The 26,857-nt window shown below is 42.9% G+C and overlaps 1 protein-coding gene across 6 annotated transcripts in view; it reads left to right on the forward strand.

Moving 5' to 3' along the window:
* ARID1B (AT-rich interaction domain 1B) overlaps positions 1-26,857 on the forward strand; it is a 383,300-nt gene that overhangs the window by 244,702 nt on the left and 111,741 nt on the right. For all 6 annotated transcript variants that reach the window (XM_034669369.1, XM_034669370.1, XM_034669374.1 and 3 more), the window contains one exon: positions 11,238-11,481. In XM_034669369.1, coding sequence (XP_034525260.1) covers positions 11,238-11,481 — 244 coding nt within the window. The remainder of the gene's footprint in view (positions 1-11,237; positions 11,482-26,857) is intronic.

Genomic DNA, 26,857 nt, shown 5'->3' on the forward strand with positions numbered 1-26,857 from the left:
CTTTATTCATTATATTGACCCATTGACAAAAAAAACATGATAATCCCCCCTTGACCACTGAATAAAAGATTAGGTTGTCTAGCCCACAGCTGATCACTGATGGCACCCAGCTTCAGACCCCCTTACATCCAGCACTTTCTCCCAAAGCCGGGTCGTCTCTCTGTGCTAACATTGTATTATTTGTGATTCTTAATAGTGAGTCATTATGGTTTTTTTTTTCTTATCATTCTCCTGTGAGTCACTTTCCAGTACTAGAATATTTGTTATAACTTCATTGATAGAAATATCACAGAAAGTCTGTCTTCATGCACAGAGTGCAGGCGGTCCTTGTCTTATTCATTAAAGAGCTTGCGAATGATTGATCCAGTAAGGGCACCTGAGAAATGAAAAGAACTGCCTCTTCCGTACAGAATTTCCCTTCTCTTTCGGTTACTACTTTAGGGGCTTTCATTTTAAAACCCAGTTCCTACTTCTCACTGGATTTGGTTTTAGGGCTGCAGAGCCCTTGTCATTACCCACTGGCATGAGGAAAATGAGGGAGGAGTGCCTTCCCTCCTCAGTCAGCTGCTCCCCGTGACCTCACTGCTCCCTTGCCCTGGACCCCGATCCACACAGTTCAGTCTCTGCCCCACGCCTCTCCCTGTGGCTCACACTCACCGTAGCTCACCCTCCCTGGGATCCTGCTGCACCCGTCCATTTACCTACAATTTTCCTTTAATTCTCACAACAACTCTCGTAGGCGGGTACTAGGATTTTCCCCAATTTATAGATGAGCAAAGCACACAAAGGTTACGCCTGTCACCCGGTCACTTAATAAGTGGCAAAGCCGGGGTTCGAAGTTGGGTCCTCTACGCCAGAGTTTCCACCGTGGCACGTGCTAGCAGTTCATTAAAGCCCACCCTCGGAGGTTCTGCAGGGGATAAAGATGGCTTGGCGTCGCAGAGGAAGCCGCTGCTCAGCCCGTCCTGGTGTCGGCGGCAGAGCGGCCTGACCAAGATGGGGACGGACGGACGGCTCTTGGAGGGAAGCTCGGCTTCCCCGAGCAGAGTGCGAAGGTTCCTTCCAGGTTAGACCAACTTGCGCAGGCTTTACATGCCGTCCATGGTAGCGTGTCAGCTATCGTGAAGGGAGGGAGGGGGGACCCCAGCGTTGTTCTACCTGCTCTCCTTTCTCTTCCCATTTCCCTTCTGACCCAGCAGTGCTACTCCCCGCTCTCGTTGGCTCTTCTAGTCTTGGCGTACCGCTACTGCTCTGGACTCCGCAGTTTCACTACCGTGTGGCTGGGTCACCACTCTGTTGCCTTGTCTCCTCTGTTGTCATCTGTTGAGGACCTATTACCGCATTGGGTTTTTTGGGCTGCTTTCTATCAACATTGTTTGTGAGATTCATATTAAAATTTTTAACTCCAGCTCATTCGGTCTCACTGCTGTGTAGTATCCCATTTTCTGAACACATCTTGAAGTCATATTGCTGGAGAACTAGTTTGTCTCCAGTTTTTGTCGTTTCAACACTGAAACGATGTGTCTATGCGTGTATATATCTCCTTGTGTACATCTGCCAGAGTACACGCTTGCCAGTGGACTGCCCGGGTCCTTAGATAGATGCATCTTCAGCTTTCAGTGTGCTTACAAATCGTTGTCCAAAGTGGTTATACTAATTTGTATTCCCACTAGCTGTGTCTGGAAAAGCATAAAGTGCGTATTTTTATCTCGCCAATGTTTTTTAATTACGAAACCTCAGTTGGAAGTATTATTTCATTTATTGTTTTTTTTTTCATTTATTGTTGATAAGTGTATCACCTAATCATCTTATAAAGGAACTTCAGTTACACCAAAAGACGTGTATAAGAGAAATAACTGCCTTGGCCATGCAAAAATAAATGGAGACAGGACAGTCCTTCCTTACAGAAGAATTCCAAACAATAAATGTAGAAGGAACAAAGGAAATAGAAAATGAACATTAGAACACCTTGCTGCAGGCAAGGTCCACTGATAAATGCTAAAATAGTGGGCAGAACTTTAAGGAGAAGCAGGATACTTGCATTGCTTCAGATACATCCCCACGAACGTTTACTTATTCTGTACAGTTTTGACATACACCCACAAACTCTTTGATACTCACCCTCTACTAGGAGATAGAGCTTAATTCCCCTCCTTTGGGTATGGGCTGGATTTAGTGACTCCCTTCTCGGGAACAGGCTATAGAAAGGGAAAGGCCAACGTGACTCTGGAGAAATCTGGCAGACGCCACCTTAACCAAATCGTCAGAGTTGACATCACCTCTCATAAGTCACGTTTCTATCATACGCTGATAGGATGCCTCATAAAGGACACTTCACGCCTGTGATATTCTTCCCCAGAATTTATAACCTCAGCCTCATCATGAGAAAACACCAAACACACACAAACTGAAGCATAAATGTGCCTCGGTTACGTACAGTGTTGACGTAGGGGAGCCTGGGCGGAGGGTGCATAAGAAGGCTCAACGCTCCACCACTTCCATATAAATCTCAAGTCATTCCAAAATAAAAAGTTGTTAAAAGGGGGGGATTAGAACAGGTAGGTGTGTTCATATGGTTTATGCGAATAGGGAAAATGTCAAAATAACTAAGTTTTAGTATTGTTGTATAAGTAAAACTTCCCTTTATTCCATGTAGACTCAGTACAGTCTGTGAGTTGTGTGTTTTTCTGTTTTTTTCAAGTAGCTACTTTATTTGCAGTTCCTATAGGTCTTACTATTTTAAAGTATTTCATTGCTATGTACTGAAGAAATAAATGTCTCCTGAGGGTTCATGCCTTTTTGTTTTTAAGTTTTATTTTCAGAATTTCGACGTGCTAAGCATTGTACTTCTAAGATAAACAGTAGTTTTTTACCATGAGAGACGCAAAAGGTGGTGTTGATTGCTTTTCTGTTATAAAGATTTATGATATGCTTTCAGCAATAAAAACTGGTATCAGTAGACAGACTCTAAATCTTACATATTTACAGATCTTGTTAGTTTGTCAGTTTGCTTTCAAAGCACGTGGGTCATTCATACCTTACAGTCTCTTACCTGACATTGATATTTGTAAAGCACAAACCCATAAACCGGTGTCCCCATTCCCACGTGTAACTAGCTGAACTCCCCCTTTGTAACTACGTGTCTCAGGGCCTGTCACCAATGGTTTTGGAGTAGGATATGTAAAACATAGATGCTGTTAAAGCCAAATGTTACTCAGAATTAGTCTTTAGACACTGCTGTGCTGTTTCAAGGGTCAGGTGTTTATATTTCGGCTCATTTCTCCGTTGATTCTTACGTAGAACTGAACAGAGCGGGGTGGCTGTGTAGACTCCCGGGATCCCTGCAGTCTAGGAAACACACACCTCACTAACCTGGATACTAGAAATGGAGGCACTTGCCTTCATTTGTTAAATTTTGTATAATGCTAAAATATATAGATCTTTAAAAACCTTTTTACAAATTTCTTCTTAGTGGTACCTATAATTTTAATCATGTTCTGAAAGCATTCTTTGTTCATAAACAATTGAAAACATGATTTTTTTCCTTTAAAAATGTTTTAACATTACTTTCCATTCCTTTTCCTTCCCTGATAATATTAGAAGTCACCTGTTGGACCTCCGTTGGCTCCCTGGCTCCTAAAAAGTGTAAGCCCTTGTTGCCTGGTGTCCGCGGACAGGGGTGGTTCACAGCCGCCCTCCTCCCCTTCACTCAGCCTTTGTTTCGAGCTTCCCAGTGCCCTTCTCCTCTCTGCTCCTGCAATGGCATCCCTCCCAGACCTCTTGCCTTTCCACATTGTTCTTTCTGCCTCCAGTCTCCTGCCCACCACTTGTCCGGAGGGCACACGTTTGCTCCTGGTCTAGACCCGCCTCAGAAGGCAGCCCCTGGGCCAAGTGTGCAGGTTGAGGACACCCGTTCTGTATTCCACTGTCTGACTAACACACCTCCCCATCACAGAATTCCTTCCTTTCTTGAGAATTCGTTTGCTTAGCTGTCTCTTTTCATTGAGACTCCATGAGAAAGAGACCCTTAAGTGTACAGGAGCACAGTACAGGCCAGCCTTTAAATATCAGATGTCATTCACATGTAAAAACTGCCTTCTCCCTTTTCCCCATCTCCCTGCACCCACCCACCCCACAGCTTCATCTGCAAACCTTAGATAGGGCAGGCCACGGTACAACATCTCTCCCCAAATTATTCACTATCCTCACTTTATTATGTAGTTTTAATTTCACTGGGTGTCTGTCATTTGTATTAACAAGTGTCTTCTTCAAGATGCCGTTGTTCTCAGAATAATCAAGGGCCAGCGACTATTCACACATGAGGCTTGGTTAGTGTTTTCAGCACGGACTTGGGCTTTGGCTTGTGGTTGGGAAGGGTCTGGAGGCTCTTGGCTATGTTGGACAATGAAATCGGTTAAAACACATTTTGGTAGGAACAAGAATTTGGAGCTAATAAGATGCTATAGTTTCATCATCTAAGAAAATATACATAATATCTGGTATTTAGAAGATGCTGAATCAATGGTAGTAACAGTTGTTGTTGCTAAAAAATCATGATGATTATATTCACTATCATTATCATTTGTGAGCACAGTCCTAGGAGTGTAACCAAGCAGGATGATGTTATTTCCAGATGAAAGTGAATCCCAAATTCCATACAGTGAAAAGAAAACTATAAATACATTTTCTTACCAAATAATTTTTAAGTTCAAGTCTGCCCATACTGTGTTAAAGGGTCTGTTTGTTGTTCTTCCTAGCCTACATAACATCTTGAGACTGTTGTTAATAGTGGAAGAACAGAGAATCTCCCTGGGCAGAGTTCAAAAAACTGAGAATAATTTAGGATCCCCTTGGGGCTTCTGCAGTGGAAAAAAATTCCCTTACATGATGCATATTTCATACTTATATTGTTTACCACATCTAAATTTAGAATAGCAGCACATTTCATATCAGGAGTTCTAACCCAAGGACCTTTGAGGCCAGCTTCTATTTTAGTTGCTGATTTTTAAAAATCAAAGGAAATTAACCATGTTAACAATTTTTGCTTATGATACTATGCTTAACTCTGAATCCTGCTTTTGTAAAGTATCAGTTTAGTTGATTACCCTATAAATGTCCCATTAAAATGAGAGTTACCCATAATGGAATCTTGGCTTGAGAAAAGGAAAGCGGTTCTTGGCTATATCATTACAATGAATTTTGACTCATGAATTTTCTTTGCATTTATCCTTGGCTTTGGCTAGGGGTTTGTCATTTGTGGAGCTTGTGACTATGTTTAAATTAACATCAAACACTTCTTTTTTCCCCAGTTGGCCTCGTACATCTTAAGGCTATGTGTTGTATATATTGTCACATACAATGAAGAGATAAATATTTGTTATTTGGACATGTTTAAATAGAAAGTGATATATATAACTTGGAAAGAAGATGCTTTTAGAGCCTAAAAATTACTGCTTTGAAGGATTTTTTTTTTCATGGGTTCTGTTTTTCTGTGCCTTTGCATGTTTTTATTCATTTCGACGGGAAGCCTAAGCTTTTAACTCATTTGCTGTCTAGACGAATGAAAGCAGCAGGGACTTTGGTGGGTTGCACACGGGTTTGTGCCGAGAAGAAACCTGCAAGCGTCACAGAGAGTGAACAGAGTCACTGTGAGGTTTTTACTTTTGTGTATATGTCGGTCCAATTATTGACTCAATTCTAATACCAATTTCAAGGTGTATTTGTTTCACATGTCCAAAATGATAGTTCTAAAATAAGGTTGGAGGGTATGAAGTGATTTCACTGTGTGTGAAGTATCAGTTTCTAAAGAACTAAGCAATCTAATGAGGCTGGGGGTGGTTAGCCTCAGGGATGCTAATTGGAAAGAGAGGGCTGAGAATTCATTGCTAAATTTTATTAGTGAAGTCAGTAGTTTTCACTAGAGCATTTATGGTAAATATTTAGAAAGATTTGCATGTGCTAGCTTACTTTGTATGGTGTTTGCAGCTATATTTTACCACAGAGCATATAAATTCAGTGACATTGACCAGTGACACCCATCCTTTCTTTAGCACCACATGTGGCACAAGGAATCACACAGCCCTTAAGAAAGTTAGGCTCTAGTTGGAGAGAGAAAAAGAAAAAATGCATGCCTGAATTTCGTACTCAATATCCTAAAAAGGAGAAGAGACACTGTTCCTGCTTTTGAAGATGACTGAGAGACTTTTTAAAAGACCATTGAACTGGCATTTTAACCTGTGCGTCAAACCCATGGGAAGTCACAGTGAGAAATCATTAACTGTATCCTATTAAAATCCTTAAACAAGAGACCTGAACTAGTCTCATTGATTGAAATATCTTCTCTGTTTCTAATTCAGTGTTTATCCTCGTGCTCTCTTGGGGACTTCTGAGCAAGAGGTGCCCAGTGCGTGCGCTGCTCTGCAGCTCTGTCGGAGACGGATCCAATGCTACCAACTAATTGTGCTGAGGACCACAGCTTAGAGTATTTGGAGTTGATTTGCTTTTTTAAAAACCCACTTATTTAATTAAACAAGGGAGTAAGATTTTCTGACTTATTCCCAGGTCTTTGAGACAGTAAGACATCACCAGCATTGATGGAATTTATCCTTGAGGAAGCTAACTTCCTAGATAAGTTGAATTCCACCAAAACCAAAGATGCCTCTTGATGTTGTAAGTCATAATATACTAACGATATTTTTAGGGAGGATCGTAGAGAATATGTGGACATGAGAGAGAATATTTATAATGTTGTATGTCTGTTTTGCATGTACATACATCTCTAAAAATTCTTCCTATGCTCCTCCTCCATGGCATGTTCCCATACCCATCCCTGTGTCACCGCCCTTCCCCACCCTGTCCCGTTGTATTGAATCAGGAACATATTTGTGCTCTGTGTTAATTCATAAGTGTTTCTCTTGTCAGCGTCTTGATAGGATTGGTATTGCTCCCTGGTGGCATTTCATTCCAAGTGCAGTGAAATCTCTTGTACTTGTCACTTGGATTAGAATGAAAATTTTACGTGGAGAGATGATGGTTTGCAGAAGGAAAGTCTTTGCGGGGAACTTTCATTTAAATTAAATTTTAAAAGAAAACAAGCTTTTCTTTTTTAAGGCATTGATTTTCTAAAAATAAATTAACCATCACACCAATTGTTGGTGTGCTGGAAAGTATTAAATATCCTGAGTGATGTCAGATACTGAAAACCCAACTTGAGAGCAAGATTTTACCAACTCAGGCTGTCCTGGCCATATCCTGAATTTACTGTGCACGAGCCCATGAAGTCATTGCCTCACCCGTCACTCCATCAATACAAAGGAAAGATGCCAGGAATGCTGTGGGGCAGGGGGACTCCAGCCCCTTAAAAGAGTCCTCCCTGCAATTACCTTACCTGCCAGCTTTCCAGCAAGATAAATGGAAGCAGTGTAGCTTGAAGGTGCCTTGGTTAGAATGAGATGCAGTAAGGTCTCTCTGTTCTTTCCAGGCATCATAGATCTGATAGTACTTATAAAATTAGAATAGAGTTGGTGCCCTGCTGACTCAATTGTCCTCTAGAGGAGTATTAGTTACAGAGCTTCTTTGTTAACTAGGCTGAATGTTTAAACCACCGTTGAACTTCTTTTATTAACATGTTTTAAGATAGCTATGCATATGGATACCCTAAGTGTCTGCAGGGCGGGAATATTTCTCCATAATTTACATATAAAAGTTACGTGTATGTATAATAGTAATATAGAAATTATATCTTTTTATTACTCTTCTGTGACGCTGAGGTCTAGTCAGCACTGAAATTCTGATGACATGTGAACACTAAGAAGGCCACCATTTTTATGTTTTTCTCTTGGTATTTCCTCGATCAGCTTGTTGAATAACAGAAATGTTTTTCATGCTTTTGCAGCTTGAATGAAGCCTTCTTAACACCCATCCGTGTCGCTTGTTCAACCATAACTTGGAATTTTAAGGGAGGACAGGGAAGGAATTTATAGGTCGTGCGGAGAATTTTACAAATTTCCAAGTAACAGTTTGTTTTTGTTTTTTATGAAGAAAGATTTACATAAGATGATTTAACTTCAAATAATGATGTTTTAAAAAATCGAATCTATGTCAAGTCTTTTGTAGTATAATAAAAGGTAATGGTTTTGTATCTAGTTATCTACCAATTTCTTTTCCTCTAAAGAAGCATCAAATCCTTTCCCCCCCCCCCAGCTGATTCTTGTCTGATTGACCCTATGTTTATTAGTGATACACATTCATTAGGTATTAAGAGAGTGTGTCTACACCTCCATCCTCACTGGGGGCTCCCTGGGTTATTCTGATACTTTCAAAGAGGGTGCAGTTCTCTCTAGCCTCCCATTCCGTGTTTTCCCAGTGGATGCAGGTGTGTGGTCAGTCCCTATTCTTGGTGAAGCTCCTACGATTCCTGCCAGACAGCGTGTCACCATGTAGTTCAACGGAGTCCCGTCTCTCTCTTCTTTACCCCAGGAGGAGGCAAAGGCAGTAGAGGCCATACCAGGAATACCGCAGCTCTCTGAATCAGGGGTTGCACACTTTTTCCGAGAGGACCCCATAGTAAATATTTTAGGGTCTGCGGGCCACAGGGTCTCTGTCAGGTCTCTGTTGTAGCCCCAAAGCAGCCGTGGGCAATACCTAAAGGAATGGCGGGACAGTGTTCCAGTAACACGTTACAGACACTGAAATTTGAATTGCGAGTATTTTTCATATATCACGAAGTATTACTCTTGATTTTTTTTTCAGTCATTTAAAAACATTCCGGCTGGTGGGCAGAGCAAAAATAGGTAGAGTCCAGTTTGAGCCCCCGGCCAGAGCTCAGTATGCTTTGAAGAGCCCTGCCGGGGGTCCCTGTGCACTTCTGTGAATTGGTTACATGGTTAGGAAAGGAATGGTTTGGGAGCAGGGACTTAAAGAATTATCCAGGACCCCAACCACTCTTCCACACCCCTGCACCCATCCTCACTCTGAGGCTGTGCACGTGAGAAGTCAGCAGTCAGCCTGGGGAGGGAGGGAGGGAGAGAGGGAGGGAGGGAGGGACCAACGGGACTCGCCCTGTTTTCTCTCTCTGCAAGTCAGTGTGCGTGCACGTGTATGCCTACTCGCTTCAGTGTTGTTTCTAGAAACTCAGATAATTGCCTTGATTTCTGAAGTGTGAATATTTTCTACATTGTATGTAGCACGTCACTTGCTTAATAACCTTCCTGTGTTTCTGACCCTGTTTCGCAAAAACTGTGTTCAGTTCCAAAAGTCTGAATCGAACTATTGTCGAACCCAGTGATCAAGTCAAATGCAATGTTTAAGCAGCGAATATGTACAAAATGATGCAACTTGTGTGCCCTATGTAGAAATGTTTATAGATATTTTTTTCTCTGGATTCTGAAAATATGATTCCATTTGCCCCATTTCATTTTGGAAATTTAATGATACTTTATGTAGTGGTGATCGGCAGTCTACACTGTTACTATCATATTTGTTATTCCTAAGCACAGTTATATGACATTGAAGGGTCTCTCTACTTAGATGTTATTCTTAGCATAAGAAATTTTTGTTTTCCTGTAACATTCATTTATGTGAGGTTTTCATAGCTATTTAGAATGTATTTTTTAATCATTGGCAATTTTACGGTTAAAAAAAAGAGAGAAGCTCATTATATGATATAGCAGATGGTTAACAGATAAACTTTCCAGGAGACTGGGATCCTCATCCCGAGTTTGCTTTGTGACATTTGGGGGGACCCTGAAGAGCTGTAACCAGCTGTGCTTTACCTGCTCCCTTTTGTATTTGCTGGTCTAGATTCATTCCTTAGATCCTAAGCCTCTACCTCCACCAGGTTTCCAAGCCCTAGTTTTACAAGTCCCAGTAGTAAGCAGTGAGGTAAAATTAAACCTTAATAAAGTTGAATGAGTCAAGGGTATAAATTAGAATTGAATATGCTTTGTAGACAATAACATCAGCCAGCATTTCTGATCCCATTCTGCAGCATTTAGTCCTAGGTCATCAAGACAAATAATGTTATACTGCAGCTCAGCCTTTAGAGCCCAGCCCGCTCTAGCTCTGGGCCTCGCCTGGATCTGCAGACCCTTAGTGACCTGGGAGCGCAGTCCAGCCCTGGCTGACTGAGCGCCTGCCTGCTGGCCGTGACCCATTCTGGCCCTGGTGCCCCAGCAGTGAGGAAGGCCAAACTAAAGTCTCTCCTCCTCTCATTCTGATCCGGGTGCAGAAGACTGTTTTCTCCTTTCTCCTCCCTCAGCCTCCCTTCGTCTCCTTTAGCAGATGGTTCTGTCGTCAGTGGGGTCACCCTCAACAGTAACTGACGAGCTGAGCTTCAGTTTCTGTATCTGTCAAACAGTGATTTTAATAACTGCCTTACAGGGTGTTCTGAACAAATTAGTTGGCACTAAAAATTGTTTAGCTTAAAATTGGTATAAAAAAGTAAGATATAACATTAGGACTCATTTCTGCCAACATAACCTCAAAGGGATTTATTTTCACAATATCATACAAAACTATACATACCACTATTTTATTATAAAGTCACTTACAGTTACTTTGAATGCAAGAATTTCTCACCACAAGGTTTCGTTAAAATTTTGCTGCTCTGTGGATCATCTGGGTGCTCAGTCGGTTGAGAGCCCGACTCTTGATTTCATGTCAGTGTCGTGAGATGAGGCCCAACGTCAGGCTCTGTGCTCAGTGCAGAGTCTGCTTGAGATTCTCTCTCTGCCTCTCCCTCTGCCCCTCGCTCTGCAAGCTCACTCTCTCAAATAAATCAATATTTGCTATTCCATTAGAATATTATAGTTTGAAATTCAAACAGTCCTTCAATGTTGACTCTAAGTAGAAGGATCCAGAACAGTAGTTTTCATGTTGAAGCCACCATTCCATTCAGATGGTAAGTCACCACCTCAAGTGCTGTTTCTGTGACTCTTTGAACAGGTGTGTTGGGCTAGGTGCTGGCAGCTTAAAGGAAAGCTATCAGATGACTTTATGAAAGAAAGGTACAACTTTATTTAGTTTTGGGGGCCAGAACATATTCGGGTTCAACTCACGAGAGACCTCCTGAAAGTCTTCTAATAACAAGTGGCCACGCTTTGATTTTTGCGTATTATCTAGAAAAGCCATCTCTGATGAAAAGGGCATTGTTACGATTTTTAAATAGTTTTTTGGTCAGGTATGGGTCCAAATATGTTACTCCATAAATATATGGTGTTTCTTTCTTTTTTTCTCAGGACCTGTCTGGCTCCATCGATGACCTCCCCACGGGAACGGAGGCAACTCTAAGCTCAGCAGTCAGTGCGTCTGGGTCCACGAGCAGCCAAGGGGATCAGAGCAACCCGGCTCAGTCACCTTTCTCTCCGCACGCATCCCCACATCTCTCCAGCATCCCCGGGGGCCCATCGCCTTCTCCCGTCGGCTCTCCTGTGGGCAGCAACCAGTCACGATCTGGCCCGATTTCTCCTGCAAGTATTCCAGGTATTCATTTCTCAATAATTACTATTTTACTCTGTAGTAAAGATAGTTCTCGTGTTCATCAAGAGCAGCGTACATTCCACTGCTTCTCACTATTGAAAAACCAGGTGATGGAACCACAAGTTAGAAGCATAACTGTGTGAATTGTCACCAAAGCATTTGAGAGTTCCAGTTCCTAAAGATACTCAACTCATGAATGTGAACACTCAATAAAATCACCAATTACTTTGATATTTTTGGTTTGGACATTTACCTCATGCTAGGAAATTATTTGTTCTCAGCATATTTGTAATGATTCTGTTCACTAAGATTCTCTGTAGGTGTGTGCCCTGAGGTGAGACTGTGCGCAAGGACTGGCCTTAGGTTGTATGGTTCTGTTTACTTTATGCCACGAGATACTTTATAGCCTGTGTTTCGTGTACCTGCATTTTACTTGGCCTGCACACATTCGAATCCTTGTTACTGAAAGAAACAGACCTTCTGATTTTGATACGAGGAGTTCATGTTCCATTTCACTCTTGCATTCGTATTTCAGTGGTCGTACTGCTTCTGGGTCTTGTACTTCCTTTGTTGTGTATGTAGGCTTATTTGTCTTTTTGTTGGTTTGTCGCGTCTAGCTTTCTTATGTCAGCATCACCCATTTCTTGTATCAGTAAACTAAATGTAATTTTTTCCCTTGTAACTTTTGCTAACACGATCTAGGTGGCTGCCAGAAAGTGCCTCTTACTAACCTATTAGAACTAATATTAAATCACTGATAAATTTTCTGATAGTTTACTTTGTTCTCTTGAAAGCATGGATAGTAGTTTTATCCCTTCTTACCATTTTATTTCTTTTATATTTAAAAAATGCTCATGATGGAATGTTTTGTGTATAAAGACACATAGATAGGAATGTATAGAATGTACTAGTCGTGAGACATAACTGTCAAAGATCAAAGAATGCTCGTGAGCCCAACTGCAGGAGTGGAGGATGTGTCGTTGTGTCTGCCTGTGTGTTCCTCCCTTATCTTCAGGCTTCTTCCTCTCCCCTGCCTCAAATACTCTCTGAATACTGTTTTAATGGTTCTTTTTGGGGTTTTCTGAAGAATATTATTACAAAAACTCATAGAGTATATATATCATTAGTTTTATTTAGTTTTGAGTTTTATAGAAACGTATTTATAGAAACATACTTAGAATGACTATATCATTTTTCAACCGAGCTGAGACACTTTGGGGGCAGGGAAGGGTTGCTATTAATAATGACGGAACAACAGGCATAAACTAGGAAGGTTCTTGGCACAACAGAAACCGTGGCTACCCATTTGTACTGTAAATGGTCTCCTAGAATTTATTTTTTTAACTAAATATTCTGTTTCTAAGATTCATCCGTATTTTAAATAACAGCATTAAGTTAACACATTTTGATGAAGGCATTTTGATGTTAACCTTTCTTTCAAAAATATGTTTGTCCTCACAGAGATTGTAGTAAAACTTGGATTTATCTCTTTTTAACGTTTTTAAAGCTATGAATAGTCTCAATTTCAGAATTCCTTGGACAGTTTTTGGTTATGAGATGGTTTTTGAAGCATCACCTACCTAAACATTGGAAAGTCAAGTGTAAGATATTGTATTTGTCGAGCAAGAACGCATTGCTTTCTAAAGTGGATCAAAAGGGCTTTTCTTAGTAACTTCAATGAAAACTTTTCTGAGGTATAAAGATATTGTAGTTTTTCATTGAAAGTTCCTGACATGGGTAATTCACAGTCTGATGATTTGCATACATACGTTATCTTGCCGATGGGGATTGCGAAGCTTCTTGCTCACTGTTTGGGTTTTGATGCGGTTTAGAACACATACCCCAAGAAAAGCGCTCCCATGGGACACACGATAGCACTTTGCGCAGGAGTAGCTCGCAGGCGGCACTGGCTTCAGGCTCTGCTCTTCGTCCTGTCACACGCAGGGTTAGGTTGGTCAACGGGTGACGCTTCTGATGACCCCATCTCAAACGAGGCCTGTTCCTTACAGTCACTGCAGGTCGGGGCCTGAATACGATTCTCTCTGCCCGCTTCCTGGGAAAGTAAGTTTTTAGTAGAAAGCCCTCAGATTTCTTGGAAATGTTGTTTAAAGCGTCCAGTTTGTTTTTAAACTTGGGTCAGAAATGCGAGCTGCCCAGGGCCTCCGTTTTCATTTCACCATACACTCCGGGCAGCTCCTCTGCACCCACCTGGCACAGGCAAGAGAGGACACAGCGGAACTTCCACTTCTGGGGGGAGGAAAGCTCTCCAAGTAGATCCGTAACCAGGTGTGCTGAGCACGAAGCTACGAGTCACGGAATTGTACACAGCAGGGCACACGGAACGTGTCTTTCATCTTCGTGTTATGGTAAGAGGAATGACCTCCCGGGGACTCTGCTCTGCAGTTTCGGCACCTGTTCACTCTTCTCCAGGGTGGAATCACGAATAACATTTCAGCGGGATGGACTTTCATAATCATCTGATCTCACCTCCTCAGTGTACTGGCGCTTTCTTGTCGTGTAACCTTGGACAGGCCTCCGAGCCTCTCCGTGCCTCAGTTTCTGCATCTGTAAAGATGATAACCGTGTCTCTTAGGGTTCCTGTGAAGTTGAAACGTGTTGCTGCACAGGAAGCAGGCACAGGGTCTGCACTCGGTGCGTGTTAACCGCCCTGGCGGTTACGGTTATCGTTACCTGAGACCTGGAGGCTTGCCCCCGAGTCCTGCCCCGAGCAGCGCCGGTGGTGTTGGCAGCGAGTCTTCTGACCTTACTCCAGTGCTGCTCTCGCACAGTTCAGAAGACGCACATGTGGTTTCCAGTGATGATTTGCTGTGTTTACTGAGGTCACTCAGTAGGACTGCCTTCGAGCCAGCCGTGAAAGCATACTGTATCTTCACGAAGTTGAATCCATGTTTCTTCTGACTTGAAAAAGAAAGGATAGGTTAGTGGTTGATCTTCTTGGGTCTGAGAAGGCCAAGGGGAGACCAGAAGACAAGGGGAAGAATCTATACCCTTGCTTCATTTAGATCATGGGCAAATTGTTGTGTGATGTGATGGGCAGGCAGGCTTAACATAAACTTTTACAACAGAGGTAGTTTAAAATCCAGGGTTACTTCTCACATTTCTGCATGTGTCGAGACAGCATCAACTGACTGACCAGTACCATCCTCTTCGTGGCCAGGTGCAGTCAAGCAGGTTGCTCACTGGACAAGGACATGGGCCAGAGGGGTAAATGAGAGTGAAATTCAGGCTGCTCTCCTGTGGGAAGGGGCGCCCCTTTTTAATTCATACAGAGGAGCCACACATCTATCCGCATGCTTGCCTGGACCTCTTCGTGGTCGTCCTCCATGGCTTGCGTCCAGATACTACCTGTTTCTCCTCCTCTGTTCCCAAAGTTAAGCCAAGAGACATTCAACATCAGTTTTTGATAGGTCCTCATCATAAACCTTAGATGTTGTGATCTGAAGAGGATTTGTTAAAAATCATGCAGGTTTTGTTGAAAAAAAAATTTGGTCTTCTCTTTGCCTCCACCTAGCCTCTATGCCCTTGTTTGTTTGTTTTTCTTTTTTTAATGTATTTATGTGAACTTGGTCATAGGTAATAGAATGATGTTTTAAAGATGGTCATAAAGTTGACTGATCTTTTTTTATTTAACCAAATACAAAGATACCTTCCCTTAGAGAATAATTAGGCCCGTTTAGTAGTCTCACCTTCTCCTTTTCCCATCCCTAGTCCTCATGTTGAAGTTTTGTGACTCCATCCATCGGATCCTAAGCTGATGTGCAGGCTACCGCCATTTGCTTCTGAGTCTGCCCTGGTGATGTACAGATACCAGGTGGCGATAGCCTGGTGTCCCGCCCAGGGCAGGAGACTCCAGCTGCTGCTTTGGGAACATCTGTGTGGAATTTCCACCCACCCACCCCCCCTGTTTATTTTTCTGTCTGTAATCTTGTGCGTTCTTCCCCCCCCCTTCCTCTCGTTCCCAGCACTAACTTGTTTCTTCTGACCTCACTTCTCTCCCGTTACCTGCCGCTCTAGCTTGCTACTCCCTCTCCATGTGTCACACATTGACTCTTTCAATCATTGTCTCTCTGGCAAGTCATTGTTAAGCGCGCAGCTGGTGTGTAACCGATAGCCGTGATGAGGTAAAAGCCAAACTGTTGTAGGGGCTTCTTCCTACTGTTGCCTCCCAGGGTTCGTGGAAAAAGAGCAGTCCTTTTTCTCCATCTCTGTCCTGGTAAATGAAATTGACAGCTAATGAGAACTATCACCGAGGTAGATAAACAAAAGCCCAGGAAAGCATCCCAAATGGCTGAATCTGTTTCTTGCCCGTTAAACCGTTTCTCCACCCACTGCAAATTTGTCCTCCTGTCCTGCTGCCTCACAAACATTGTGAGTGTCATGGGAACAACTACTGTGATGCACGCTGGCACCGGGTTGGCCCTGGCACACCCCTAGCTCAGCGGGGCTTTTCCTTCCTGTGTTCCTTTGAAAAGCAGGATGGAGATTTTCTGTGGTAAGTAGCCACATGGATCCTCCCTTTGTTTGCACATTACTGGGCTCCTCACAACAGCAGTCTATAGTTAGACAGTAAAGAACCCCAGCCCTGGTCGTTCAGCGTAAACAAGCATTGGAGAACCAGAATGCGTGCGTTAGACGTTCGCCAGTGCTGTGATACATTTTCTTGTTTTTACTTTTTGTTTTCATTTCTCCCTCCTCTTTGTATTGGTGTATTTATATTTAGCGACAGAAATGAAATATCTTCATCTTTCTAATTGGTAGTGTGCATGTAGATACACATTTAAATCAGGCAAATCTAATGTCGGGTGCAATTGATTTGAAAGGTCTGATGTTAGACATGTGGTTTCCCTTCTAATAAATGATCCCGTTGTACTTTTGCTGCTTACTGGCTCACATCCTAGAGTTATTTACCTTGGTTTTAGGAAAATAAACTATTGGGTCTTGAATGTATTGTGTAGGTCTTACACTGGGCCTCACTCGTCCTAACACGTCGCAAAGCTGACACAGCACAACATCAGAATGCATTGCTGTTGCCAGAAGATTTAGTGGGTGTTAATTTCACTTGTCTTGCCTCCAGAGCCAACCATGCCAGTTTACTAACAAAGCAAAAATGTAAATAAGCCCAAGTTTTTTTTTATTTTTATTTTATTGGCCAAAGGCTTTTGTCAGCTTTTTCCTCCATGTGCTATAAGCAGCAACAGTGTTTAAATATTAAGTAGGGTGAACATACAGTGGGGAGTGGTGATGGGCAGGCAAAAATTAACTGTTCATAGGCTGATAAACGTTTTTGTTTATAAAAACTTTAAATATTCAGACTGCTGAGAATATTCATTGGTTTTGCTAACAGAGATCTAAGGATAGTAACTGTAAATCCCTGAATAGATTTTCCTCATCCTTTTTTGTTTTTTAAGCACTTGGCATCTGCACCAAGTCCAATTTTAGGTGGCATTAAGACCCTTTCATCTGACGGCAGAAGGGCTGTTGATTATAGTAGGCTAGGACCAAAGATACAAGTCTAGGTATGCACGTTAGCATCATGATGAATAGATGTTTGTTTTCATGGCCATTCCTCCTTGCTTCATCCTAGGTGTTTGTTATAAGACTAATCAAAGACCCCATCCTCCTGGCTATCATCAACAGAGATAAAGTTTCATCGTATATGAAAGTAAAACTCTCTCTTTTTAAGTTTTATGTGCCTTGCTGTTTGAGGTCTCGCCTCCCACATCGCCCCTCAGCAGCTTGACTGCCGGCCGGAGCGGAGGGGAGGTGGGGGGGGGGACAGAGGGAGATAGCACGCACTGGAGAGGCTGTGGGTCAGGGCTGTTAAGAGCTGAGAGGCCAGGAAGGAGGAGGGCAAGGTGGAGCGAAGTCTTTCATTAATCTTTCAAGAACCATCCTCATCACTCGACCTTTTGCTTCGTGCCTCCCTCCTCTGGAAGCTCTCCTTTCCCTCCCTCTACAGTTAACTGGAGCGTTTCCCTGGGCGCACCCCTGCACAGGGTCCCCAGGGACACAGCTGCTTCCGGGGAGCCTCCCCCAGGTGCACCCGCCCCCGGCACTCCATGCCCCTTGACCTGTGCAGACTCAGACCCGGCAAATACCTTCAGTTGCTGTCCTTCGAAAAGGATCACAGGTTTTGAGAGCCTGTAGAATTGGGTTGCCAGAGATAGCCCTTCCACTCTCTTAAAGTTACTTTACAGCTAAGCCTGATTCTCTGAAGCACGATCATGTCAGTTCCTGGGTGGTGAGCAGTGCATCCAGCATACCAGCTAGTCCTGATGACTTTGGACCCCTCAGGAAAATCTCAGATACTAAAAGAATGAAGTCCAAAAAGGGTGGCACATATTTGATTACATATGGGAAATGACTCTTTAGGGGCAGCACTGGGGTATATCCTAAGTACGTGCTTACCTGTTTCTACCCTCCACGTAGCCAAGTCTGTGGGAGCTAATAGAGCTGCAGATACAAACAAGAAGGTACTCTGGTCAAAAAACTAATTTTCCTGCTTAATTTGACATTCAGACAAGCAGATTCTGGAAGGATGCTATAATGGGAAAGAGAAAAATGAATTGCATTTAGGAGTTAGTCATAGGCTGGAGTGAACAGGAAGGATTTTAGTGAGAGGAAATGATAGTTCCTGGTCTAATTTGTCAAGATTAGTACCTATAAAATGAACACCGAGGGTGCAAGCCATATCTCTCAATTTTTTTTTAATCCATTCCCCTTGGATTTTTAGAACTCTTAGGGCTGAAAGCTTAACCCATCCTAAATAAAGAAATTTTCCACTTTTCAGTTTATCTTTGCTTAAAACTCAGGGTAAAATTGTGAGTTTATTTCACTCTGTGTAAGTGCTTCTAAACACAGGGTAAAACTGTGAGTTTATTTCACTCTGTGTAAGTGGTTCTAGACGCAGGGTAAAACTGTGAGTTTATTTCACTCTGTGTAAGTGGTTCTAAACGCAGGGTAAAACTGTGAGTTTATTTCACTCTCTGTAACTGGTTCTAAACCAGTTTCCTGTCACGGTCTCTTCAGGAGCATCTCAGAGACAGCACTGCCAGGAATGACACATTTTTTACTTGCAAGTGTGCATAGTCACCCTACCTGGTAATCTTATTTTAAAACATCTCTCAAGTGCTCCTTGTTGGCTGCTCTTGAAGTAGAAATCCTGCAACAGCTTGTTGCAGGGAAGATGCATGCTGCTTATTGGCAAGCCAAGTGGGGAAAAAATTCTTAAACACAAAATGCCATTGATATATCCATGTTTTTATCTGTGGCAGCCTGGAAAACATCAATTCAGGAGTTCTACAAACCATGGAGAACTTCAGCCAGTGTTTTTTTTCCCTTACAAAAAGTAAACTATTTGTATGTTCTACAAAACAGTAATTTCACATCCATCCCAAATGATGCTTAGCCACGCTGAAGAAAGCAACAATATATTTTGTCTTTGAGAGACGTGTGAGTGTATCTCTGTGTGGCTTAGATACTAGAGCCTTCCCCTTTAGGGTACTAATTTAAAATTCAGACCAAGAGCCAGGTTATAGAGACCCAGCACTTCGAGGATGTTCTTCTCCTGCTGTTTCTAGAGGTCAGGCTCCCCACTGCTGACCTGCAGCCAGATCCTTGCATTTGAAGCTACCTTTTTCCTTTTGAGGCCCCTCCTGACCCAAGTCCGGTATTCTGGTAGTTGAGGAATGAATATTTCTTCTTTTTTTTGAAAGGAGAAATTTTGTCAATTCTTCCATTCCAATAAATTTCAAATTAAACCTTTTCCGCTCCTTCTCCCACATTCAGAAATAAGAGAACATTAAGATTTTCTCAAAATACACATTTCCAGGTGGTTTTGCTCCCCCTCTCAGTTAAAATTAAGTTATGCAGTTCAGTTCAAACTCTCCTCGGTTTCCATTCCCTTTCTTTGGCCTTCTGCAAATGAAAACATAGGAAAGCCTGTGTCACCAGGGTAATGCTTGTGTCTCCTTCCCGCTCTGTACGATTAGCGGTGACTAATGTGTTTACGTGGCTGATCCAGCAGTCCACGCCCACTTCTCCATTATTTTTTTTTTTTTACACTGTTCATGGAAGAAGCACTTCAATCGCCTTGTTGACCGTTCGATTTCAGTTCTTGAGCTGAATAGACTGTCAGCCCTCTAAACTTGTGCTTAACTGAGTGTTGTTGCTCCTTGAATCAACCGTGTGCTGTGACTGTCAAAATGCCGTTGGCGTTGACCTGCGGTGTTCTCTGTCTTCACGGGGAGCGAGCGAGGGATCGGAAGGGAGGGTAACAAAGCTTCTGTGAACCAGTTTCAGCCTGGAAGTAAAAGTTTCACAAATCATTCGACTACAAATTTTGGAAAATGGTGATAAAATGAGTAGTACGTATAAGTCGAGATGTCCTAAAAGCTGATTTCACGAACTTCTGATCTGTTACTGTATTTTCTAAAGGGAATAGATAGATACCAGTTGTGAAGAGAACAAAACCGCTTTTACAGTGGGTGTTATGTTTATTTCTCTATGTTCTAATAGACCTGGAGCCAGGATTATGATGATATGTTGATTGATTATAGCCGTTAAGTCCCTTACTAATCAGTTTCATCACTTACTCTCAGCTCACACCCCTGCACCTTTGATTTCTCTTCCATAACAGGGTGATATGGGTTGTCATTGACTAATGAAGAACAGAATTGGTTTCAGCATGAGACAAACGGAATGCCGACACCAATCCTAAAATGCATTAATCTTTAATAATTCACATCTGCATGTTTATAAATGATATAACCAGGGATTGTTAATGTTGATATTCTCCCTTCCAAACAGAAAGTGACATAGGAGTTTGTACTTGCAAACTACATTACATGCATATAGCTGAATGCCAAGAATGTGACCTTGCTGAGGATGCCAAATGTATTAATTCATTGGGTGGCTTTTTGAAAAGTAGCATGTTGTACTTCTGCTATTGGATAAATCAGGTGATTTCCTGAGGAAGGCCAGCTGGCCCAGTTGCTCATTTTCCTTCCGTCCTTGTCTATCATTCTCTTTCATTCATTAATTCAGCCAAGTACTGAATACATATTCTGCTGTGGACATGTTTCTATGAACTGGGGAAAATGCACGGAACATGAATGACGAAGGGCCCTGTCCTCATGAAACTTAAATTTTAGTGGGAAAGCTGGGAAGTGAGCAAAGAAGTATATAATTTATTGTCAGGTATTGTGAGGGGGAAAATCAGGTTGCTCGTTTTAGATAGCAGTGATTGGGGAAGGTGTCTCTTAGAAGCTCAGTGAACGAAGGGCAAAAGCAAGCCATGCAAATGTCTGGGAGAGAGGTATCCCCGCAGAGCCACGAGCAAGCATGCAGGCCCTGAATCAGTAGTGTGTGTGGTGTGCTGGGCAGGGGAGACACAGGGAAGTCACTGGGGCTGGGGCACAGTAAAGAGGGGGAGATGGGGACAGAATGAGTAGGCAGTTAGATTAAGAGAGTAACCAAGGGCCAGCTTATAAAGGGCTTGTAGGTTATGATTAGGATTTAGGAATTTAAAGTCTGACTGGAACACACATGGCATGTGGAGAAGGCAGAGAATGGCACGATCCAATATAGGCTTTAAAAGGATCATTCTGGCTGCTGAGTGGACTGTAGGGGGCAAGGGTGGAAATGGGGAGACTGGCCAGGAGGCTACTTCAGTAGCCTATGGGAGGTTGGTCATGTCTGGGTGTGTGCATAGCAGAAGGGGGCAGAAGAGTTTTGACCCCTAAGGTCAGATTCTGTAGAGTGGCAGACAAAGGAGAAACAAGTTTTTGAAGGGGGAATCACGAGTTTGGTTTTGAACATGTGACATTTGAAATATTTATTAGGCATCCAAAGGGAGATTTTGAATAGGCAGCTGGTTCTAAGAAGAATCTGGATTCTGAGCAGAGATCTCAGCTGCAGAAGGAAGTTTGTGAGTCATCAGGGTTCTAGATGACATTACCTGGGACACCTAGCCTGCATCAAAGTCACCTCGAGGGCTTGGGAAAGCGGGTGACTGGGCCCCACACCCAATTCAGTAGGTTTGGGGTAGGGCTGGAGAATTTGCATTTCCAGCAAGTTCCTAGTTGGTGCTGAAGCTGCTGGTCTGGGAACTGCTGACCTGGGAAATGAATGAAGGTCAGTGGTTCCCAGCACTGGCTGACAGAACATCGTGGGAGAGGACGGGTGCGAGGCCCAGCCCCAGAGCTGCCCTGAGTTCACAAGGCTGACTGCGGTCCTCCGCCAGTACTTTTTTAAAAGCTCTCTAGGTGATTCTCGTGTGTAGCCAAAGTTGAGAAATACTGAGAGAGGAATTCTGAGGACTGAACCCTAGGGTGCTGAGAAGTGTAGAGACTGTGAATAGGGAAAGGAACAGCCGGTGGTGTAAGTGGAAAACGTGGGAGAGTATCGTGTCCTGGAAGCCCCGCAAGAAAGTGTTTCTAGAATATGGAGACACCCAACTGTGTCCAGGACAGCTTAGCACCTCCCTCGAGGTGTCCCGAGGGCATGTTTTGGAAGGAGTTGGGTCTGTGTATGTGTTGGTCATAAGAAATGTTATGGATAAATAGCTCATTTCTTTAGGGCAGCATATTGCCATTTTTTTGACCTTTCTATAAATAGGTTGTGATTCAGTTGAAATTATAATGTCACAGGAAGAAAATTCTTGTGATAAAATAACTGCTATATTCTCAGGCCTAACTCAGATATTAATAGAATTCCTAGTTTCACAATTGTTCCTTTAAGTCTGTTTCACACAAAAATCCAAGAATCATGTCATTTAAATTCTACTTGAAAAAAGACAAAAACTCATATTTTTTGAGAGCTGAACCTCAGTGTATAGTTTTGGTGTTTTTTTAATGTGGCATCAGTGCCTTTTATTAGAAAAAGATAGAGGGACATCTCAGCTTTCCACAGTTTGGCTATCGTGGACACCGCTGCATAAACATTGGGGTGCAGGTGCCCCTTCAGATCACTACCTTTGTATCTTTGGGGTAAATACCTAGTAGTGCAATTGCTGGGTTGTAAGGTGGCTCTGTTTTTAACTTCTTGAGGAACCTCCATACAGACGAATTGATAAAGATGTGGTTCATATATGCAATGGAATATTACTCGGCCATCAGAAAGGATGAAGACTTACGGTTTACATCGACGTGGTTGGGACCGGAGGGTATTATGCTGAGCGAAACAAGTCAGTCAGAGAAAGACAATTATCGTATGGTTTCACTCATTTGGAATGTAAGCAACAGCGCAGAGGATCATAGGGGAAGGGAGGGAAAACTGAATGGGAAGTCATGAGAGAGGGAAAAACCATGAGAGGCTCCTAACTATAGGAAAAAAACTGAATGTTGCTGGAAGGGAGTGGGAGGGGAATGGGGTAACTGGGTGACGGGCATCAAGGATGGCACGTGTTGTGATGAGCACTGGGTTTTACACCCAACTGATAAATGATTGAACTCCACATCTGAAACTAATGATGTACTATATGTTGGCTAATTGAATTTAAATTAAAATATATATATATATAAAATTTCTTTAAAAAAAGAAGTAAAGGGAACTAGGTCAGTAGTCCATGTTTTAGTACTATTGATTGTGATTTTATGTCAGCTCTTTGATCCTAGAGCTGAATTCCTTTTGCCTGGACTGTCCATCCCACCCCTTGCTAGCCTGGTAAACTCCTCCTGATCCATCCATGCGACAGAGAGTCCAACTGTCCCTCCGTGGTCCTCCAGGTGGCCCAGGGGCCCGTCAAAGGCAGTGAGCACTGCTTCCTTTTTTTCCCTGGTGCCAAGCATAATGCCTGGCAAGTCAGAACACACTCAGTAAATGCTGACCAAATTAAAGAGCTTCCAGTTTGCTTAGACTGAACAGGAACTCAAGAAAAGTAAGTTCTGAAATTGATTACTTATATGACCTTTCCTTCTGTGGGCTGGGAGCCATCTTCGTGCCTTTGTATTTCACAATTTATGGGGTCATTCTATTTCTCTTTCTCCTGAAAGAGATTCCATTGTAACAGATTATTTTGCTTTCTTTTCCCTTAAAAATAGAACCTGAAATAGTAGTCGTAAACTGTGTCAATCTAAACCAGACCTCTGCATATGTAGACCCTGTCTGATTTTAGTCCATTGTGCACAGAAATTGTGCCATATAAATATTAGAACATAATTCTGAAATTGTCCAATATCCAACTTTTTCATCATCTCATTATTTGAAATATCTATTACTACTAACTAACCCTATTTTCCAAGAAAATGGCCGATTAAGAACAGATTGGCTATGGGAAGTTTTGTCATTACCCAGATAATATTCCCATCTCCTAAGTAAGTGGCGTCTGCATTGGCTAACAGACATGGAGTGGGGGATGTTAGCTAGTACAGTAGAATCTGGGCTTCAGCAACACATGAATGCTATGCTTAAGATATTTGAAGGGCGCCTGGATGGCTCAGTCAGTTAAGCGTCTGCCTTTGGCTCAGGTCATGATCTCGGGGTCCTGGGATCGAGCCCCCCATTGGGCTCCCAACTCAGCAGGGAGTCTGCTTCTCCCTCTCCTCTGTTCCTCCCCCCGCTCCTGCTCTCTCTCACTCTCCCTCAAATAAAGAAATAGATCTTTTAAAAATGTAGTATTTGAAAGTGACAAGGAAAGGAAGATAAAATGTGTGGAAAACATACATTTCAAAGACGTACTTGCTGAACACTGACTTAAGTCTGAAATAAAAGAATTGATAAAAAATCCATGAGCAGATGGTCCAGAACATCTTCCCTCCTGTCCTTGTTTCCACAGTCCGTATCCTGCACTCTCAGAATGACCCCCATATCAGAGGCCCCATGTGACCTAGGCTTGGGCCACCAGACCCCTCTGTAATCAGCTCTGTGAGTGTCACTTTGCCCGTGGCCAGCTTCCATTCCTAGCCGTACTCTGCTCAGCGGCACAGCGCTGAGAACACGGCTGCTGCCTCTCCCCCCGGGGCCGGCCTAGGACCTCTAAATAAAAGTCACGAAGCCACGTAAAGTATCACCTGTCCATCTTAGAACATAGAGATTTCAGTCAGAAGCCTTGCATTTCTTTAAGTTCTTCAGCATAATGCGATGCTTTAGCCTTCTGTCAATTTTAAAAGTAGTGTTTTTATTTTTTTGTTTTTTTTTAGGAGGAGAAAGAAATGGGGGGCAAGGGACAGAGGGAGAGGCAGAATCTTAAGCAGACTCCACACCCAGTGCGGAGCCCGATCTCATAACCCTGAGATCATGATCTGAGCTGAAATAAAGAGTTGGACGCTTAACTGGCTGAGCCACCCAGGAGCCCCTAAAAGTAGTTTTATGCCAAGAATTTAGAAATCTTAAGTTTTACCACCCAAAAAAAAGCATTTGTGATTTAGTATAATTACAGATGCAGTGAATTTTTAAAGCCTTCAGAGAATGGCATAGTATTGTAATACATAAATTGACAATTCCATATCTGCATAAGAAATCTGTAGAAACGATGTTGCCTATAATACCAGTATTTTATCTCTTGGTCCCAGATTTTTAGATACTGTGCTGTTTTCCTCAAATTCTAATATTTAATAGCCACGTTGTGTATCTTTTCCTGTCGTTGTGCGTCTGCAGGCGGCATAGAAAGGCCCACGGACTGACCGCATGTACCACCTCTGGGTCTGGCCAGCAGGTGTTGGTCCCTGCGAGGCCCATGAGCACGGCTCTGTGGGTTTCTGGTGTGGATCCAGGGGGATTCCAGTGAGTAAGCATCAGCGTGTGGCACTTTTCACAGCTACTCGTGTGTACGGTTAAGAGTTGTCATGACATGTGGGGACCCAGAATGAGAAATCCGTGACAAGAGAGGATGGAGGCAAAGGAAACTTTTATTAAAGGAAAGAAAGTGCCTTGGCTTTAAAAAGGCCCATCTCTATCAGGCAGCACAGAGCAGCGATCAAGTGGAAAAAAGGGAGCAGGCAGGCGCCTCATCTAATCTTTCTCCTGGGGGCCCAGGTGGACAAATTGGCAACCCTGTTCACAGCTTTTTTTTGCTCTCCCCTTTGTACCATAAGAACTGCTAATCGGATCCATGCTGCTGCAACTGTGGTTAGTTATTAACAGAATAAAAGCAGATTTCTTCAAAAGAACGGGTGGGGGAAACGACTATACAAAATTGCAAGGTTGTTAGAATCTTAAATGCACAGCAGTCGATTTTTCCCTTATTCTGAATTACACGATGAATACAGGTCTTTCATCTGTCACTATACCCATTTCTTCAGAAGGCAGCCAAATATTAAGCTTCTCAAACAAAAAAGGAATCTTAGAAAGAGGAAAAATATTGAGGAGGAATAAGAATGGGTAAGAGTGGGGGGAAGTTAGGTTTTGTTTTTATTAATTTGTCCTAGTGAGAGAGATATAAACTGCATGCTCGATCTGGTTTCCCCTCCCCTGCCTCTTACCTTACATCAAAGCAAGGATTAGAGCAGAATTGGCTGGTAGCTGTGTCGCATTCTGTGTCTGGTATCGTGCATGAGTCAAGTTCAGAACCTACCAGTTCCTTAGAGGCGACAGAATGCCGCGAAGCTACACTTCCTGGGCCAAGCTGTGTTCTGTCCGAGCACACGTATACTTCCCCCACCCCAAGGGGGTTTTTCTGCACCCCACAGACCTTCGGATTGGATACCTGAGCTTGAAAGCTGTTGAGAAGAGGGTGTGTCCATGAGAATGCTGAGTATAGACAGGGAGCACATTTTCTGTCCGGTAGTGGGTACCGTTCAGTGCGCCTCTGATGTTCGTAAGGGAGACCTCCTGAGGTGCCCAAGACACCCAAAGGTGGACGTGGCTCCTGCTTTCAACCAAATCACATTTCTGGTCCTGTCACCGATTTCCTATTCAGTCTTCACACCTGAAACGAAGTACAGTTGATAGACTTTCCCTGAAGTCCTGTCATTTATTTGCTGGCCATTTCTTTTTTTCCATAAGCACAGTTTAGTCACTTCACCAGAGTAATGGGGGGGGTGCAGACCATCTAAACTGAACGGGGCTGGGCGGAGTGTGGCCAGCCACGTGGAGCCACATTGCTCAGGCCCGGCAGTGGCAATAGGGCAGGAGTGAAAAATCATGCTTCAGTAAAACCAGAAATCACCTTTCCCACTCCTTCCAGGCCACTTGGAAATAGTCCAGACTAAGAGCATTCTGTTTTAAAGCTGAGAATCTCCTGTATGTAAATGTTTTAGGGCGCTGGTTTATCTTCAGTCAAAGCTTATAGTGACCTGAACGGTAAAGTCTAGAAATAGGTGTTGCCTTGTATTTCCTGGCTCGACTAGTTGCGTCCTACAAGAGCCGTTCAGGTCTTGTCTCAAGTTCTCTGTAGAAAGGGTCCACCCAGAAGGCCTGG

Source organism: Ailuropoda melanoleuca, chromosome 10 (assembly GCF_002007445.2).
Source record: "Ailuropoda melanoleuca isolate Jingjing chromosome 10, ASM200744v2, whole genome shotgun sequence".
Lineage (NCBI taxonomy): Eukaryota > Metazoa > Chordata > Mammalia > Carnivora > Ursidae > Ailuropoda > Ailuropoda melanoleuca.